A 16,313-nucleotide genomic window follows, 5' to 3' on the forward strand; every position below is an offset into this window, starting at 1 on the left:
GAGTTCTCTCATGTGGGTAAATGTACCATAGTAATACCTCTGACGTGGAGTTGAATTTTGACACAATATTCTGCTTTTGGACGTCGTAGATGAGTCACCATGCCGACTGGATCAGTGAAACTGCAAAGCATTAAGAGACTGGGACAGGAAAACCACAGCTATGAGGGCTCAGATGACGGTAATCCACTTTTGATGTTCTCTGCGAAATAATGCTTCATTCTTTTCCAATAGATTATCTCATGATGATAAAACTATAAAAAACTATTTTAAATTGCATTCAGATAGAGTATAGATTATCATTTTAAAGATTTAAACTCTTGCGTTGCAGGGCCAGCGGACTCCTACATGTAAGTAAAGTCATTTATATGTTAATATCATTATGGGACAGATTGTTTCAAGGTCTCTAAATGATGAGCTACACATGAAACACTTATTGTTTAGTTTGGTGGAGATTGTTTGAATAGCAGGGTTGCTCAATGTGTAGCTGCTGGAAAATAAGAGACCCAGCAAGGCCTCAGATACAATAAGGGTCATTAACCCCGTTTACCAGGAATCTAAATTTCAGGAAAATCTATATATTATCTCTGTCCTGTGCAGGCAGCTTTTAAAATGTATATATATGTGATTGTCTATTGTTAGTTATTTTTTAGCAGTAATTTCCTAATTTAAAAAATAATTCTCCAATATAATGAGTTTTCTCAAATTAAATGATGACTTTATTCTCGAAAAAGTATGGCCTTTTCCCCCACAATACACCACAACTTTATGTTTGTAATGTTACATATTTTTTATTTTATGACCTTTATCCAGAAAAGCTCATAGTGATTTATTTCTTCAATATGGTCATAAAGAAAGTGAGAAAACCTTCCTGGATCTGCCCCTGAATCGGTTTTGTGAAGGTTTGGTGAACAAATTATGTTGTGTGGCGCAGAGGTAAAAAAACATCTTCGCCAATTTGACCTCAAGGACCAGAACGCTGTTAATTCAGAAAATGCAACCTAAGGTGTAAAAACAAACCTAATCCAGAACACAACAGGAATGACATGTACATGGTGTGTTTTCTGCTTTCTCAATTTTCAACTTCTTCTCCAGCTCCCAGAGCCACAGCACCGTGAGAAGTTGATGTTTTAAGAATCGTTAATTTTGCATTTACTAAAGAAGTTGTCATGATTTGATTGTTTGTTAATCATGAGCAGCAGGGATTCACAACCCACCCTGATTCGCATCATGCATTAAATAATCAAGCATGTATTTTGCAGCCTCCTACACTGAGAATATGTGTTGCAGCTCCCATTTGTGTTCTTTTCTCTTCTATGCAGGACTATGGCATCCTCCAAGAAGGATGAGAAGTAAGTAAACTACAGCAGCTGAGTCTCTGGACACTTTATTTGATCTCATGTGGAATCTTGATATACTCATTCGATCACAGGGCTCAGGGGAACGCAGAACAACCAGCCATACGGGTCGGCTTCTTCCAGCTGGTAAAACACTTGTTTCCCTCAGAATCTGACACTTCTCATCACTGAGTGTTCCCTCCTCCTCATGTGGTGTCCTGTGTGTGTGTGTGTCCAGTTCCGTTTCTCCTCGTGCAGAGAGGTGATGATGATGGTGTTCGGCAGTGTGTGTGCGGTGCTGCACGGCTCGGCCCAGCCGCTCATGCTGCTGGTGTTCGGCCTGCTCACAGACACCTTCATCGAGTACGACATCGAGCTCAATGAGCTGAGAGACGTCAGGAAGGAGTGCGTGAACAACACCATCCAGTGGAAGAGCAACTACACTGCATCGCTCAACCAGTCGGCCTGGGGCCACAACGCCACGTGGGAGATGCTCGTTCCGCTGAAGGGCCTGGCGTGTGGGTGAGGAGTGCAATAATAAGAATATGAATAATCATGATATTAATCGCTCTCATCGAATAACAGAATAAGTAATAGCAGAAGGAAAACAACATTGTGAGAGATGATTTAAAAACAAGTAGATGTATTATTAAATCTTTTATGTGTTTAATCATTTCAAGTCCTAAGTCCGTCGTTATTTACTGTATGTGTTTGGACTTTCAGGATTCTGGACATCGAATATGAAATGACCAAATTTTCCCTGTACTACGTTGGAATTGCATTTGCTGTTTTCCTCCTGGGATACTTTCAGGTTAGTGGTTCACACGTCTGTCATCTTCTCATCCACTTGAAACCGATTTCATCAGGAGAGAAATCCTCCTCCTGCTCCTTTTTCTCTCTCATTAACTTACTTTTCTGTCAGTTTCAACTTGAATCTGTGATATTCTCAAAAACTACATGTACTTAATTATATTCTACGTCCCAGTAGAGTTCAGTGGGAGGCAAACTCAATGAAATGCCTGATCCACGTACACTCGTCTCTTTCCCACGGACAGATCTCGCTGTGGGTGCAGGCCGCCGCCCGGCAGGTTCAGATCGTCAGGAAAATGTACTTCAGCAAAGTGATGAGGATGGAGATCGGCTGGTTCGACTGCACCTCTGTTGGAGAACTCAACACCCGCATGTCAGAGTGAGTAGGAGGAGCGACTCCTGCCAGGGGGTTTGTGGGGTGGAGAGTGTTGTCTGTCTTACAGTCGTCATATCTGCGTTCCAGCGATATCAACAAGATCAACGATGCCATCGCGGATCAGGTTGCCATTTTCCTGCAGCGCTTCACCACCTTCGTGTGCGGCTTCTGCATCGGCTTCGTGAAAGGATGGAAGTTGACGCTTGTCATCGTCGCAGCGAGTCCACTCATCGGTATCGGAGCTGGTTTCATGGCTCTGGTGAGACTTTGATTTCTCGTGTGCCCTGACTTCCCCCTAGGAGCCTCGTTTCTCCTCCTGTAACTCTGCATCACCTTTTCCTCTGAGTCCAGTTCGTGGCTAAACTGACCGGGAGGGAGCTGCAGGCCTACGCCAAAGCCGGAGCCGTCGCTGATGAGGTCCTCTCCTCCATCAGGACCGTGTCTGCGTTTGGTGGAGAATTAAAAGAAGTGCAAAGGTAAAGAATGCTAAATGAATGCACGACCCAATTTGACCCTTCTGCTAGCAGAGCTGAGCCCGAGCTCGTCTTCTCCTCCACAGGTATGACAGGAACCTGATCTCTGCACAGCGCTGGGGCATCAGGAAGGGAATGATCATGGGCTTCTTCACCGGATACATGTGGCTGATCATCTTCCTGTGCTACGCTCTGGCCTTCTGGTACGGCTCCAGTCTGGTGGTGGACACCGCGGAGTACACACCAGGAACACTCCTGCAGGTATCACACGTCCACAGCCATGCGATTAGACGTGGAAACTATATTTCAGAACGTCTGTCTGGCACAACACCTGGAACCAACAGCACTGCTTTTTAAACGGTTCCGTTCCAGGTGTTCTTCGGTGTCTTGATCGCTGCGATGAATCTGGGGCAGGCCTCCCCGTGTCTGGAGGCGTTTGCTGCAGGCCGCGGCGCCGCCACCATCATCTTTGAGACCATCGACAGAGTGAGACAGCTTGATGACAACCAGGAACTGTGTTTTCAAAGGGAAACCAGAGCCTCTTATTGACACGTCTTCCTTTTAAAACACCAGGAGCCGGAGATCGACTGTTTATCCGAGGCTGGATATAAGCTCGACAGGGTCCAGGGAGACATCGAGTTTCACAATGTGACCTTCCACTATCCATCCAGACCGGAAGTGAAGGTACGTGAGTGCTTCTACGTCAAACAGTATTCCTAAAAAACAGTTTCTGAACGTATGTCCCTTGTACTCAGACCCTGGACCAGCTCAGTGTTGCAGTCAAATCAGGGGAGACCACAGCCTTCGTGGGCCCGAGCGGAGCCGGGAAGAGCACCGCCATCCAGCTCTTCCAGCGCTTCTACGACCCCAAAGAGGGCATGGTGAGCACAGCTACATAAAGAACACGTGGCACTCCCACATGCAATACACTGATTCAGGTCCCTTTCGTCAAATTACCCACGAGACAGTGCAGCTGCCTCCTCCTTCCTTTTAAGCCGGATTCTGCTGGTTTCAGAAATAACCATCCCCTCGGGGCTGCAGAGGAACATGATAATACGTTTCATTATTCAGCCAATGGGTCTTAACTGCCTGCTGGAATTACAGGTCTATACTTTCTTATTCCCTCCTGCTTCTCCAGAAGGAAATAGACTCTAACAACCTCATCATCCGAAGCACATTATTGCAGAAAAGTGGTTTTAATAGCGTCATCCATCAATCTCTGCCCAACCAGCTGCTCTGTGCCCTCAGGTCACCCTGGACGGTCATGACATCAGAGGGCTGAACATCCAATGGCTGCGCTCGCTGATCGGCATCGTGGAGCAGGAGCCGGTGCTGTTCGCCACCACCATCGCAGAGAACATACGCTACGGGCGACCCGGCGTCTCCATGGAGGACATAGTCGCCGCCGCCAAGGAGGCCAACGCCTACAACTTCATCCAGGACCTGCCACAGGTGGAGTGGACCCAGCAAATAGAAGGTTTCAGGATTCTCCAAGGGTCGAAAAAAGCACGAGCACCAATTCTGTTTTTCAATTTGACAGAAATTCAACACCTTGGTCGGGGAGGGCGGCGGTCAGATGAGCGGAGGGCAGAAGCAGCGTATCGCCATCGCCCGAGCGCTGGTCAGGAACCCTCGGATCCTGCTGCTGGACATGGCGACCTCTGCCCTTGACAACGAGAGCGAGGCCGTAGTCCAAGAGGCGCTGGATAAAGTAAGTGGGACCGGTCTATGTGCTGAAATAACCACGAACAGATATATTTCACTCACTCTTATCAACAAGGCCCGGGACCCCCACCTGACTCGGACTTTTATTCCATCCTAGAGGATGTGTTAAATTAACACATTATATCATATCATATTATATTATACTGCATTACATTGCATATTGCAATATGACACTGTTAACTGTTTTGCATTTAGCACTTCACTTTTTACTTCACTTTTTATATTTTCTTATTTTTTATATAATTTTATTCAGAAATGTTTATCTCAAAATAAATGTTACTTTGTATAAATACTGGTAAAAAGTGAGTAAATAAGAAGTAAACAGTGAGTAAATATATACTGGTATATTTATTGCTCTCCTATGTATGTTGTATTTATTGTGTTTTTATGTTTCTATGTTCATCGTTTGTACCAATAACCAGAGCAAATTCCTTGTATGTGTGAACGTACTTGGCAATAAAATACTTCTGATTCTGATTCAGCGCCAAGAGACATAACATGAAAACTCTACTTCTACGAAAGTAATAAAATATCAAGAAAGCTCCTTTTACATTTAAATTTCATGTGTATTTTAAGGATTTGACATCAAAATCCTTTTTTATATCGCTAACGCACTGGTGCAAACCTGCAGGTACGCTTGGGCCGCACCACCATCTCCATCGCTCACCGCCTCTCCACCATCAAGAACGCCGACGTGATCGTGGGCTTCGAGCACGGCCGGGCGGTGGAGAGGGGCAAGCACGGCGAGCTGCTGGAGAGGAAGGGCGTCTACTTCATGCTGGTGACGCTGCAGAGTCAAGGAGACAAGGCCCTGAACGAGAAGGCTCGACAACGTGGGTGCACCTCTCACGCCGTGACAGATCTGTAATATGTAAAACTGTCTGATTGTGATCCTCACGCTGCGTTGGCTCCTTTCAGTGGCCGAGAAGGTAGACGAGCCGGTGAAGCAGAATCTGTCCAGAGCCGGAAGCTACCGAGCCAGTTTGAGGTATTTGAGAAGTCACTTCCTCACTCGCTCACATTTTTTTTAAACTTTTCTCAGGCCTGGTACATGGCAAATTAAACATGTTTCTTTACACAGGAACAAGTAGTATATGGTTGAGAATTGACTCTAATAACAGACTTCGCACATGTTTATCTCAATAATAGGCAGCTATTACAAAACAAAGTACATAATGATATCCACTCATACCTTCATTGCATACCTGCACACACCACCATACATGATATAGCATTCATCATATAGACATGTTGCTGAGGTTTACAGTATTACAGGATCCCACTTGGGAGAAACACAGCAAAACAACAAAACCAGAGTCCTAGTGGGGATCATTATTTACCTTTATGTAATTCCAGAACCTGCCTCAAGGGGTCGCCCCCTCCTCCCTGTCATCGCTAAATCTACTAAGCATACATTCATAGGATGCAGTTTCAGTCATTGCACACACCCATTCTTTCACCTGTGGAATTTCTGGCGCCTTCCAATGTCTTAAGATAACTCGCTCACTTGTGAATAATATCCACTTCCTGACTGAGCATTTAAATTGCATTATTACAGTCGGAAACGTCGTGAAATCTCAATTTACTTTCCTACATTTATCCTGCTAGAGGATCAACGACAGTGTGATGTTCCTTCCATCACAGATCCTCCATCCGCCAGCGCTCCAGATCCCAGCTGTCCAACCTGATCCCGGACTCTTCGGCCTCCATGGTGGGAGAGCTGGGGCCCAGAACCTACGCCATCTCCCAGACCGGCACGTCCAAGGTGTGTGAGAGGAGGGAGCACTTCTGCTTTGGATTTGCCGTGTTGGCAGTTTTTTGCCAGTACGCGCCTGCTGACGTGTGTTTGAACCCTCAGGACGACATCCCGGAGGAGGAGGAGGTCGTGGAGCCGGCTCCGGTCGCCAGGATCCTGAAGTACAACATCCCCGAGTGGCCCTACATGCTCTTTGGGTCCATTGGAGCCGCGATAAACGGAGGAGTCAACCCGGTCTACTCTCTGCTGTTCAGTCAAATCCTGGCTGTAAGGCTCAATCCACTTTCATCTCCAATAAAGGTCATTAGAGCATGGAGGTCCCAGGTTCACATGGTTTTGTTTGTGTGTGCAGACGTTCTCACTAACAGATCCCGTGGCTCAGAGGAAGGAGATCGATGCCATCTGCTTGTTCTTCGTCATGGTCGGCGTCGTCTCCTTCTTCACCCAGATGCTGCAGGTAGAGTAGCCCTAACCCTAACCCTAACCCTAACCCTAACCCTAACCCTAACCCTAATCCTAACCCTAACCCTAACCCTAACCCTAACCCTAACCCTAACCCTAACCCTAACCAGCTCAGCTCAGATTCAAACCCTGTGTGGGTGCTGGCGCCGCTCCGACACCCCCCATGTGACGTCTTGTCTCCAGGGTTACGCCTTCTCCAAGTCCGGGGAGCTGCTGACCCGCAGGCTGCGGCGGCTCGGCTTCCACGCCATGCTGGGCCAGGAGATCGGCTGGTTCGACGACCACAGGAACAGCCCCGGGGCGCTGACCACACGCCTGGCGACCGACGCCTCGCAGGTTCAAGGGGTGTGTTACAGCCGCAGGAAAAAGAAAAGAAAATGACAAAATGAGAATAAGATGACATTTTTGTAAGCGTGATCCTCGTTTCCCTTTCGATTTCGCCCTCAGGCCACGGGGTCGCAGATCGGAATGATCGTCAACTCCCTGACCAACATCGGCGTGGCCGTCCTCATGTCCTTCTACTTCAGCTGGAAGCTCACGATGCTCATCCTCTGCTTCCTGCCGTTCATCGCTCTGTCCGGCGGCTTCCAGGCAAAGATGCTGACGGGCTTCGCCAAGCAGGACAAGGAGGCCATGGAGGCCGCCGGACGGGTCAGATATCATCTTTCATAGCGTACAGCTCCTCATGTCCTGACATCTTCATCAACCCCTCAACTTCAATGTTCCGATCAGAAGTGACGGGGTCAGGCTCGATTCCTGCCGGGGGGGTCACGGTGCCGAGAGGCCAAGCTGATTAAAACTTCAGGACAATACAGTAGGAAGTTCAAATCCAAGTAAAAGTCTTTAAAAGTTAATTTACAGTGAACTTCCTCCACACTATCTTCATCCCCCCCAGTGCAGTAAACCCCCGCCCGTTCAAATTAAGTGGATCGGATGAAAGTTTAATGATCCCTGGGGGGGGGGGGGCGGGGGAGATTGGCTCACTGCAGCCGCATAAAACAGGAAACAGATAAGAGCACAGCAAAGGATTTATCTGCATCCGATCCTTCTTTACACATTCAACACACCCGTTTAAACTGGTTTCTGGGTTTCAAGCCACTTTTTCTGGTTTACAGATTTCCGGTGAGGCCCTCAACAACATCCGCACCATCGCCGGCCTGGGAAAGGAGCAGAGCTTCGTGGACATGTACGAGGCCCAACTGGACGGCCCGTTCCAGGCGGCCCTGAAGAAGGCCAACGTGTACGGAGCCTGCTACGGTTTCGCCCAGTGCGTCGTCTTCCTGACCAACTCGGCCTCGTACCGGTTCGGAGGTTACCTGGTGCGACAGGAGGGGCTTCACTTCAGCCTGGTGTTCAGGTGAGAGCAGCAGAACCAGGCCGGGTCTCAATACTCCTGCTGGTTCTATCACTGGGTTCCAATGTGGCTGCTGCAGCAAGATGTCTTAACTCTTCCTTTCATTTGTATGGAAGCGTACTTCTGCTACACTGGAAGGAAAGATTCTAACATAGAGCTTTTCATGCTGATATCGTGATAAGTTATTGTTAAAACATCAAACTTTTCTTTTATATATAAATTCTGAAAGGTATGATCAGGTTATATAATATGATCCCTTGTTTCTTTTTCTGGGTCCAGGGTTATTTGTACATTCATTCTTATTGGTCACGGGGCTGGAGATTGACATTGAAAAATAAAAGTTTGTTTTAGTCAATCACCTTTAAATCTGTAGCTGATAAGTAACCAACGCTCCTGCAGACGTCACAGTTTGTTGTCTCTGTGGCAGGGTCATCTCTGCCATCGTCACCAGCGGCACCGCCCTCGGGAAGGCCTCCTCCTACACCCCCGACTACGCCAAGGCCAAGATCTCAGCCGCACGTTTCTTCCAGCTGCTGGACCGCGTGCCTCAGATCAGCGTCTACAGCGACAAGGGGGATAAATGGGTATGAGTGTGTACGCTCTGCTGTGTGTTACACTCTGAGCGCCGCCTGGTCCTGTCATGATAGAGTCAGATGGGAATCCAGATGCAAAAGTCTGATTCCTTATTCCTTCTTTGCTTTGCTTGTTCATTTTGAATCAGCCATGAAAGAGATGAGTCGATGGACGGAGAAAGAAAGGATTCCTTTCTTTTCCTGACAATTACAGCACAATAATACAAATCTGCATAAAGGAAATGAAACCCTATGATACCAGTGTTATTGTAGAGTCTGATCCTGCCTGTTGTGGACAGCAGGGGGTGCCCTAACACACAGAAACCTGCTGTAACTTCCCTTCTGCCTCCATCCACCTTGTTTCCAGGACAACTTCCAAGGGAACCTTGAATTCATCGACTGCAAGTTCACGTACCCCACCAGGCCGGACATCCAGGTCCTGAACGGCCTGAACGTGTCGGTGAGGCCCGGCCAGACGTTGGCCTTCGTGGGCAGCAGCGGCTGCGGGAAGAGCACCAGCGTCCAGCTGCTGGAGAGGTTCTACGATCCAGACCACGGCCGAGTGGTGAGGAGGACATGTTGAACTCATACTTGTGCTGCGTTGCCATGACACTTTATATTTGCTCTTTTTCTAGCGAAAGGGAGGTCAAATCTTTAAAGTTTAAACTGTGACATCCTGCAGGTGAACGACTTCCTCACTGAACTTTCACTTAGTTCTTCAGCTTTGGACGAATCTAATGAATTCTTTGCATATTTGAACAAGAACACGTGTGAGTGGGAGTTGTGCCTCGCAAGCAGACAGAATTAGATTGTCACTGCAGATGCTGACCTTTATTCAAAATGTCAGACGTCTCAGTTTGAAATGAAAGTCATTTCTTCCTTCATCTGGGACTTACCAGTTCAAAGTGAAATCTGTCATTTGTCAAAGTCCAGGAATAATCACTTACATCTGACATCCTGTGACTGCAGAATCACTTTAAATCATTTATCAGTCACACGCTCACGCTGACTTTGGGCTGTATTTGAAAGGGAGAAGCTCGGGAGGGAGGTTTGCCTTCGTGCCAGCAGGGGAGCTCTGCCAAAACTCAAACCCAGTTAATGGAGATGGAAGTGGTTTGGAAACTCAGACCTGATTCTCTGTCTGAGATTTCAAAAGGACAGAATCACCTCTGTAGTTAGAAGGGAAATGACAGAGGAGTTGGTCGCATGAAAGCTCATTAAGTGGATTGTATTTCCCCGTCTTTGATTATTATATTGCTTCTTCCTGATGGTGACTTGCAGTTGATTGATGGCCACGACTCCACCGGCGTCAACGTGCCCTTCCTGCGCTCCAAGATCGGCATCGTGTCCCAGGAGCCCATCCTGTTCGACTGCAGCATCGCCGAGAACATCAAGTACGGCGACAACTCCCGGGAGATCAGCCTCAATGACGTCATGTCCGCCGCCAAGAAGGCCCAGCTGCACAACTTCGTCATGGCGCTGCCTGAGGTACCCTGAGAACCTCCTGGACACTTTTCTTCTGAAGTAAGACAAAGGCCAAACACTTAAATTCATCATATATCTTGTTCCCTGCCACAGAAATACGACACCAACGTGGGCGCCCAGGGTTCCCAGTTGTCCCGTGGTCAGAAGCAACGCATCGCCATCGCCAGGGCGATCATCCGCGACCCCAAGATCCTGCTCCTGGACGAGGCCACCTCCGCGCTGGACACGGAGAGCGAGAAGGTGCGCTCGGATAAACCCAAACCACGCTCCACATCGCTGCACGCTGCAGCTGCTTGATATTCTCGGGGCACGGAGAGCAGCCAGTTAATTATTATTATCATTACCGTCATTATCATTCATCATCTCTATTATTAACAGCAGCAGCTCACAGCTCATGCCAGCCCTCCAGTCGAGCCCCTTTAAGATGAATATGGTCTGTGGGCTGTGCAGTAGCGGCTCCAGCTCAAAAACACTGAGGAGCAAAGAGGCCTCTGCGGCGCTGATGCACTGGAACATTCTAATGATAGTAATCAACGCATGATTGTGAAATTGCTATAATTGTGCGGCCTGTGTGTGTGTGGGCTGTCAGGGGGAACTGATAATAGCTGCTGTGTTCTGAGTGTGTGTGTGTGTGCAGAGAGTGTGTGTGTTTGTGTGCACGCTGCCTCACGTGTGCTCTCTCACGTCTGTTTGCAGGTCGTGCAGGAAGCGCTGGACAAAGCCAGAGAGGGCCGGACGTGCATCGTCATCGCCCACCGCCTGTCCACCATCCAGAACTCTGACATCATCGCCGTCATGTCCCGGGGCTACGTGATCGAGAAAGGGACGCACAACCAGCTCATGGTCCTGAAGGGAGCGTACTACAAGCTGGTCACCACCGGAGCACCAATCAGCTAACCGCCCGGGGACCGGCGTCCAATCAGCCGAACACAACATGGAGCCATGCTTCACTCAGTACGGAAGCTGTGTTCAACAGGAAGTTAGACCTGGTCACTCAGTATTTATTTTGAGGTATTTGAACTCAGATCCTTGTTTGTGCACGTTCATGTGCCAAGTGTGTCACAGGTCTGAAGCCCAAAGGTCACATGAAGGACGCTGCGAGTGGTCAAATGTTATTAGTACATTTACTCTAGTTACCTAAGTTCTTGATTCAGTACTCCCCATTTTATGTTACTTCACACTGGAAATATTGTACTTTTCACGCCACTACATTCGTCTCTAAGCTACGACCAAGTTTTAAGGCCATAACGAAGAAAGATGACTTTTCCATAATAATGTTGTAATATTATGAGAATTAAGCCATAATTGAGAAGAATGAGGTTGTAATTTAACGAGAAAAACAGGATATTTTTTATATAAGCAGCAAGGAGAACCAGTTCTCTCCAGAGTTCCACTACTTCTGGATTCTGAGAATCTATAAAAACCCTTTAAATAGCACACATTCTCAAAACATTACAACTTTATTCACATAAAATTGCAACATTATTATTTCCCCCTATAAGTGGGTGTAATACTCTTTTGTATATATGTATTATTATAAATTAGACACTGACTTCAATAAGTAAAATGCTAGTACTCTGTATTCATAATCCAGTCATATAAAAAAAAAGTAATGAGAGACATATTTGTACATGATCAGTACTTTTATCTGTATTAATTCAAACTTTCTAATTATTATTACCTGTTTTTACAAAACTTCGATAACAGCAACCAACAAATATAAAAAAGTTTTTAAATGATATTCTGAATAGATTTTCCTTTTTCTACATTTTTTGGAAATGAAATGAAAAGTATTGAAAAGGGCTGTAAATATTTCATGAAGTGCAGATATATGTTATGGGACTGAAACACAGATTATTAATCCAACAGATTCTTTGTACTTCCTTGTAATGAAGTTGTTGCTGATGAAAAACAAACTGTCAAAATTTGTTTCTTTATAATTGGCCTTAATTTGAACTGTGAACAAATGTAATTGCACAGTAGAGATTAAGTAAATCAGTTTGTGAAACATGCCATAAATAAAGATAAAAGTCTACGTGATGATTAACTTGACTTTTATGTTGTTTTCAGGTTATTTTATTTTATCGACTCAAAGAAAGTAATGAATCATTATAACATTTTATTTTACGTTTTACTAGTAGAACTGACGATATCATTAAAAGTCTGGTTTAACCACCGACAGATTCCACCAAGGTCTGGAACACATAGCTCATGAACTCTTCATCTTATCGTATATTCAGCCTGCAGAGCAGAATCAGCGTTTCTCAATACACCAAAAACTGACGATAGATATTGAAATAATTGCAAACGCCTGCACCATCCTATCTTGCAAACTTTTAAAATCAGATTCAAACTGCATCATTCTTCCCATATCTTACTCGTCCTTCAGCGCCAAACTAGATAGAGCTATAAAACTTCCTGCTCGGTGGAGATGACGCCTGCCGGCCTCTCCCTCCTCTTCTTCACCACTTTGATAACACAACACGGCTCCTCATGAACTCCGCCACTGAATTAATTCTCGACGCTGACAGGAATATTCAATCCGACGCACGAGCCGGTGTCTCCAGTCCATGTTAACTAAGGGCCGCCGCCGCCGCTTGTGACGGGTGCAGATGTCAGAGACACTCCATCAGTTAGTAGTAATATGCCATCACGCCACACTGACCTCAGGGAAATTGAGTCTTTAATCACGACATCTCCAGACCCAGACTCCTGGAGAATTAGCATTCCTCCGATGCCATCTAATCTCGCAGCTTCTCCTGCCAATCCATTCAGAGAGAGGACAGTGTTTGACTTTGTGCCGCCGCGTGTCAGTGCAGGTCTGATCGATGGGAACAGGCGTCGGAGGCTGTGTGATGTGTCTGTGCTGGTGACTCTTCATATATATTCACATAAACACAACACAGGGAATAGTGAGTGGTTTTCTTCTATGGTCTCAGATCGTTGTGGATGTTAGTGGACGCTGAGGTTTTCTTCTGATTTGAAACTGAAGGGGTTTCTTCGGGGGAGATTTCAAGCATAAAGTGATAATTCTTCAAGAACAAATTATTAAAATAAAGTATAAGGAATGTAGTCATAATTGTCAGAGAGGAGAGTCGTAATTTTTCCAAGAATAAAACCATAACATCAATTAATTTCCCACAAATTACAAAATTACCACATTAATTCTTGCTTGATTATGATTCACGTTAAATAACGAGTTTTCTTTCTTATTAAATTACATGTTATCTAATTTAATCATGAATTTGTTATCGATAAAATAATACTTCTCTCTGGTTTAAAGATCGTACTTTCTAATCATAATACTACAAAATTACTGTCACAATATTGTAATATTCTCAATATATAAGGCTCAATATGGCTTTAAATTTCCTTTGTCGCGTGGTAATCTTGTTAAAAAATAAAGATAATCATTCATTAAGATGAACAAGAACAGGGATCCCAGTAAACCCAGATAACAGACATTCATCTTTATTCAGTGCAGGTTATGGCGTCCACCTCTCATAATTACATCCGCTCTTAATTTCCCACAGGGATGGATTGCTTCACTGTTTGTCCGCCCAGGTCTCTCCCTCTGTGAACCGGACAGGAGGGTCTCTGAAGGGTTTAAAGTGCTGACCGGCCAGAAGCCATTACAGCTCACTGAGTGGACGGCCGGCAAATTGGTGGGCTCGCAGGAGCAGTAAATAAGACGGAGACCCTTGTTTTTTGTTGCCTGGTGGTGATGTCGAGTCAGAGTCAGAACGTGACTTCAGGATTCCCAGCATAAATAGAGTCCACACACTCCCCCTATAATTGTGTTGGAACATTAAACCAATAGATTTTTCCGTCTCGTATTTGTTTTCTGTTTAATTCTGTCATGAGCGGGATATTAGGTGATGTAACTCGCGTCTGTATTGATTAAATCTTCAGGGCCAATATTTAAAAACTGCTGATGTCTCGTTTCCTGTCTGGCTCAAACACGCACGTCCCATAAAACCCAAATTACAGTCGTCATGTTGAAATAAATCCAGACTGGAAGATGTATCATTAACCCGAGGGGAAGTGGGGAGCAGCGACAATATAACACCAGCCTAATTTTATCATTACTGATGACGGCCATTAGCATTAAGGTTTTTCATTATCATAATCGTTATTACAGCAGCAATAACATTAACTGTGACCACAGGGAGAGTCGGAGGAGGATCCTGTTAGAATTAATTATTCATGAGGCGGCTGAAGCTGCTTCCAGACACTGAACTCCAAAGACTTTCTGCAGGATTTCTACAACCAGCCCCCGAGTGTAAAGTCCACAGGAAGTGAGTAAGGGAGCATGGATGTAGCTTAACTCTGCTGGGCAACTAATAAACATCAGAATGTCAAACTACCGATGTTTGGAAGCTTTGATGTTGTTTAAAGGGACCTTTGATTGACTTGAAACAAAGTAATCCGATATTCTAGCAACGCAATTACTTGTTTAAAGTAGTAATAATATTCTTATTTATAATATTTTGTAAGAGAAAGTCAGACCGACAGCAGTTCTCCCAACATTCACCATCAAGACTTTCTGCAATCACTTCAATTTCAACTATAAACAAAATATATTTTAACTTATTTCTAACCTGGTAAAAAAAATCACAATTACAAAAGCCAGATTTGAATTCTAAAAGGCTGCAGTGGCCTCGGCTGAGTTTATCACAATGATCTGAGGTTGTGTTTGTTGGAGACTTTATATCAAGCAGCTCCTCTTTATTAGACCTGTTTCACCTTTGAGTTTCTAAATAACAAGCTCTGTGTGTTTGTTTTCTCTAATGGATGTGAAGCAAACCTCCCTAATGTGCCATTTGGCATTTAGGAATAAAGTTTGCGTGATCGAGCCTTCGTCCACGTGGGCTGAGGGTGAAAGCCGGGGATTCTCTGAGCTCGCCGGCCAATCAGGATCTGATCTCACACGCGGAGCCACATGCAGCTCTTTGACCTTGGATGCTGCTCAGTGGACGAGCACGTCTCCTAATTAACCGGGCGATGCTGAGGAATAATGTGTCGTCTGCAAACCGGAGGATGTTATGGGCTCTTCGGGTCTTTGCCGACCCGGTGATGGAACAACGCGCCTCCGGGAGGAATAAAAAACCGCACTAAGCTCCGTGTTCTCTGTCGATGCAGCTGCTCCCGCTCCGCAGGGCGACCCCAGCAAATCACCTTTGTGTGATTTGTTGCACCCCCCGCGCAGCTACTATTTCTCATTTCAGCTCCACTTCCTCACACATCCCCTCGTTCAATCCCCTTGAAATAACCTGCGATAACACGTGTCGCAGCCTGAATACTGTGCCGTCTCCGAGCAGACTCTCCATCAGATACAGTCCCTGAACAGACTCCGCTAGCAGGATTAGCCACATAGCTCCTCAGGAAACCAGCCGTGATTGACCTTGGGAGAGACGCGGCTCCGGCGTCCCGCTGAGTGAGCCGCAAACGACCGACTTCAAAGTACGACCGAACCAAGACGGCGTCTGTTTCCGTACCTTTGATAATGAAACGTGCAATTTGCAGAAGTACCATTTCTGTGCAGAAACTGCAGCTCTCTCCTGCAGGCTGACGGCCGCTCTCTGCTACTTGTGTTAACGAACGTAGAAATAACTTCATCAAACCACATGAGCCGTATGTGGTTGTGGATTTGAATTAATTGAACTAACTCAAGGGTGAAGAAAAACTTGTTTCGACTAGAATGTGAGTGCGGACGTCAGACGAGGACATATCAAGAAACTTACTTTTAGATGGACATGTTGGAAGTAATGTGGAGGTCTCCAAACACAAAGACCAAAAGGAAACGTAGAAAGAAACACAAGGAGACGAAACAAAAAGAAACAAACCAAACCCAAGTCTGAAAGTGGCTTTTGTGAGTTCAAATCCCAAAGATAAATCCAGAAAGGGGAGTGAGGCAGCTGCAGGAGAAACAACTGAGCCACAATCAGTCGTACATGACTAAATAC

At 45.8% G+C, this 16,313-nt stretch overlaps 1 protein-coding gene and 1 long non-coding RNA gene across 2 annotated transcripts; both read left to right on the top strand.

The window, feature by feature from the left end:
• LOC132996707 (bile salt export pump-like) lies at nt 1-12,380 on the top strand. The gene is made up of 29 exons (XM_061067044.1): nt 1-12; nt 90-178; nt 329-347; nt 1,320-1,349; nt 1,430-1,481; nt 1,573-1,856; nt 2,058-2,145; nt 2,390-2,523; nt 2,608-2,779; nt 2,872-2,996; nt 3,080-3,254; nt 3,366-3,479; nt 3,567-3,677; nt 3,749-3,874; nt 4,242-4,445; nt 4,534-4,704; nt 5,350-5,551; nt 5,637-5,706; nt 6,363-6,483; nt 6,577-6,741; nt 6,827-6,931; nt 7,120-7,281; nt 7,384-7,587; nt 8,052-8,293; nt 8,718-8,874; nt 9,230-9,427; nt 10,144-10,350; nt 10,441-10,587; nt 11,044-12,380. Exons 2-29 carry the CDS (start codon nt 100-102, stop codon nt 11,242-11,244), a joined length of 4,065 nt encoding a protein of 1,354 aa, XP_060923027.1. The 5' UTR covers nt 1-12; nt 90-99; the 3' UTR covers nt 11,245-12,380.
• Nucleotides 12,381-12,740: 360 nt separating this feature from the next.
• LOC132996710 (uncharacterized) lies at nt 12,741-14,713 on the top strand. The gene is made up of 2 exons (XR_009677128.1): nt 12,741-13,370; nt 13,881-14,713. It is a non-coding gene; the product is annotated as an uncharacterized LOC132996710 (long non-coding RNA).
• The last annotated feature ends 1,600 nt before the right edge of the window (nt 14,714-16,313 follow it).

This window comes from Limanda limanda, chromosome 23, assembly GCF_963576545.1.
Source record: "Limanda limanda chromosome 23, fLimLim1.1, whole genome shotgun sequence".
Taxonomy (NCBI): domain Eukaryota; kingdom Metazoa; phylum Chordata; class Actinopteri; order Pleuronectiformes; family Pleuronectidae; genus Limanda; species Limanda limanda.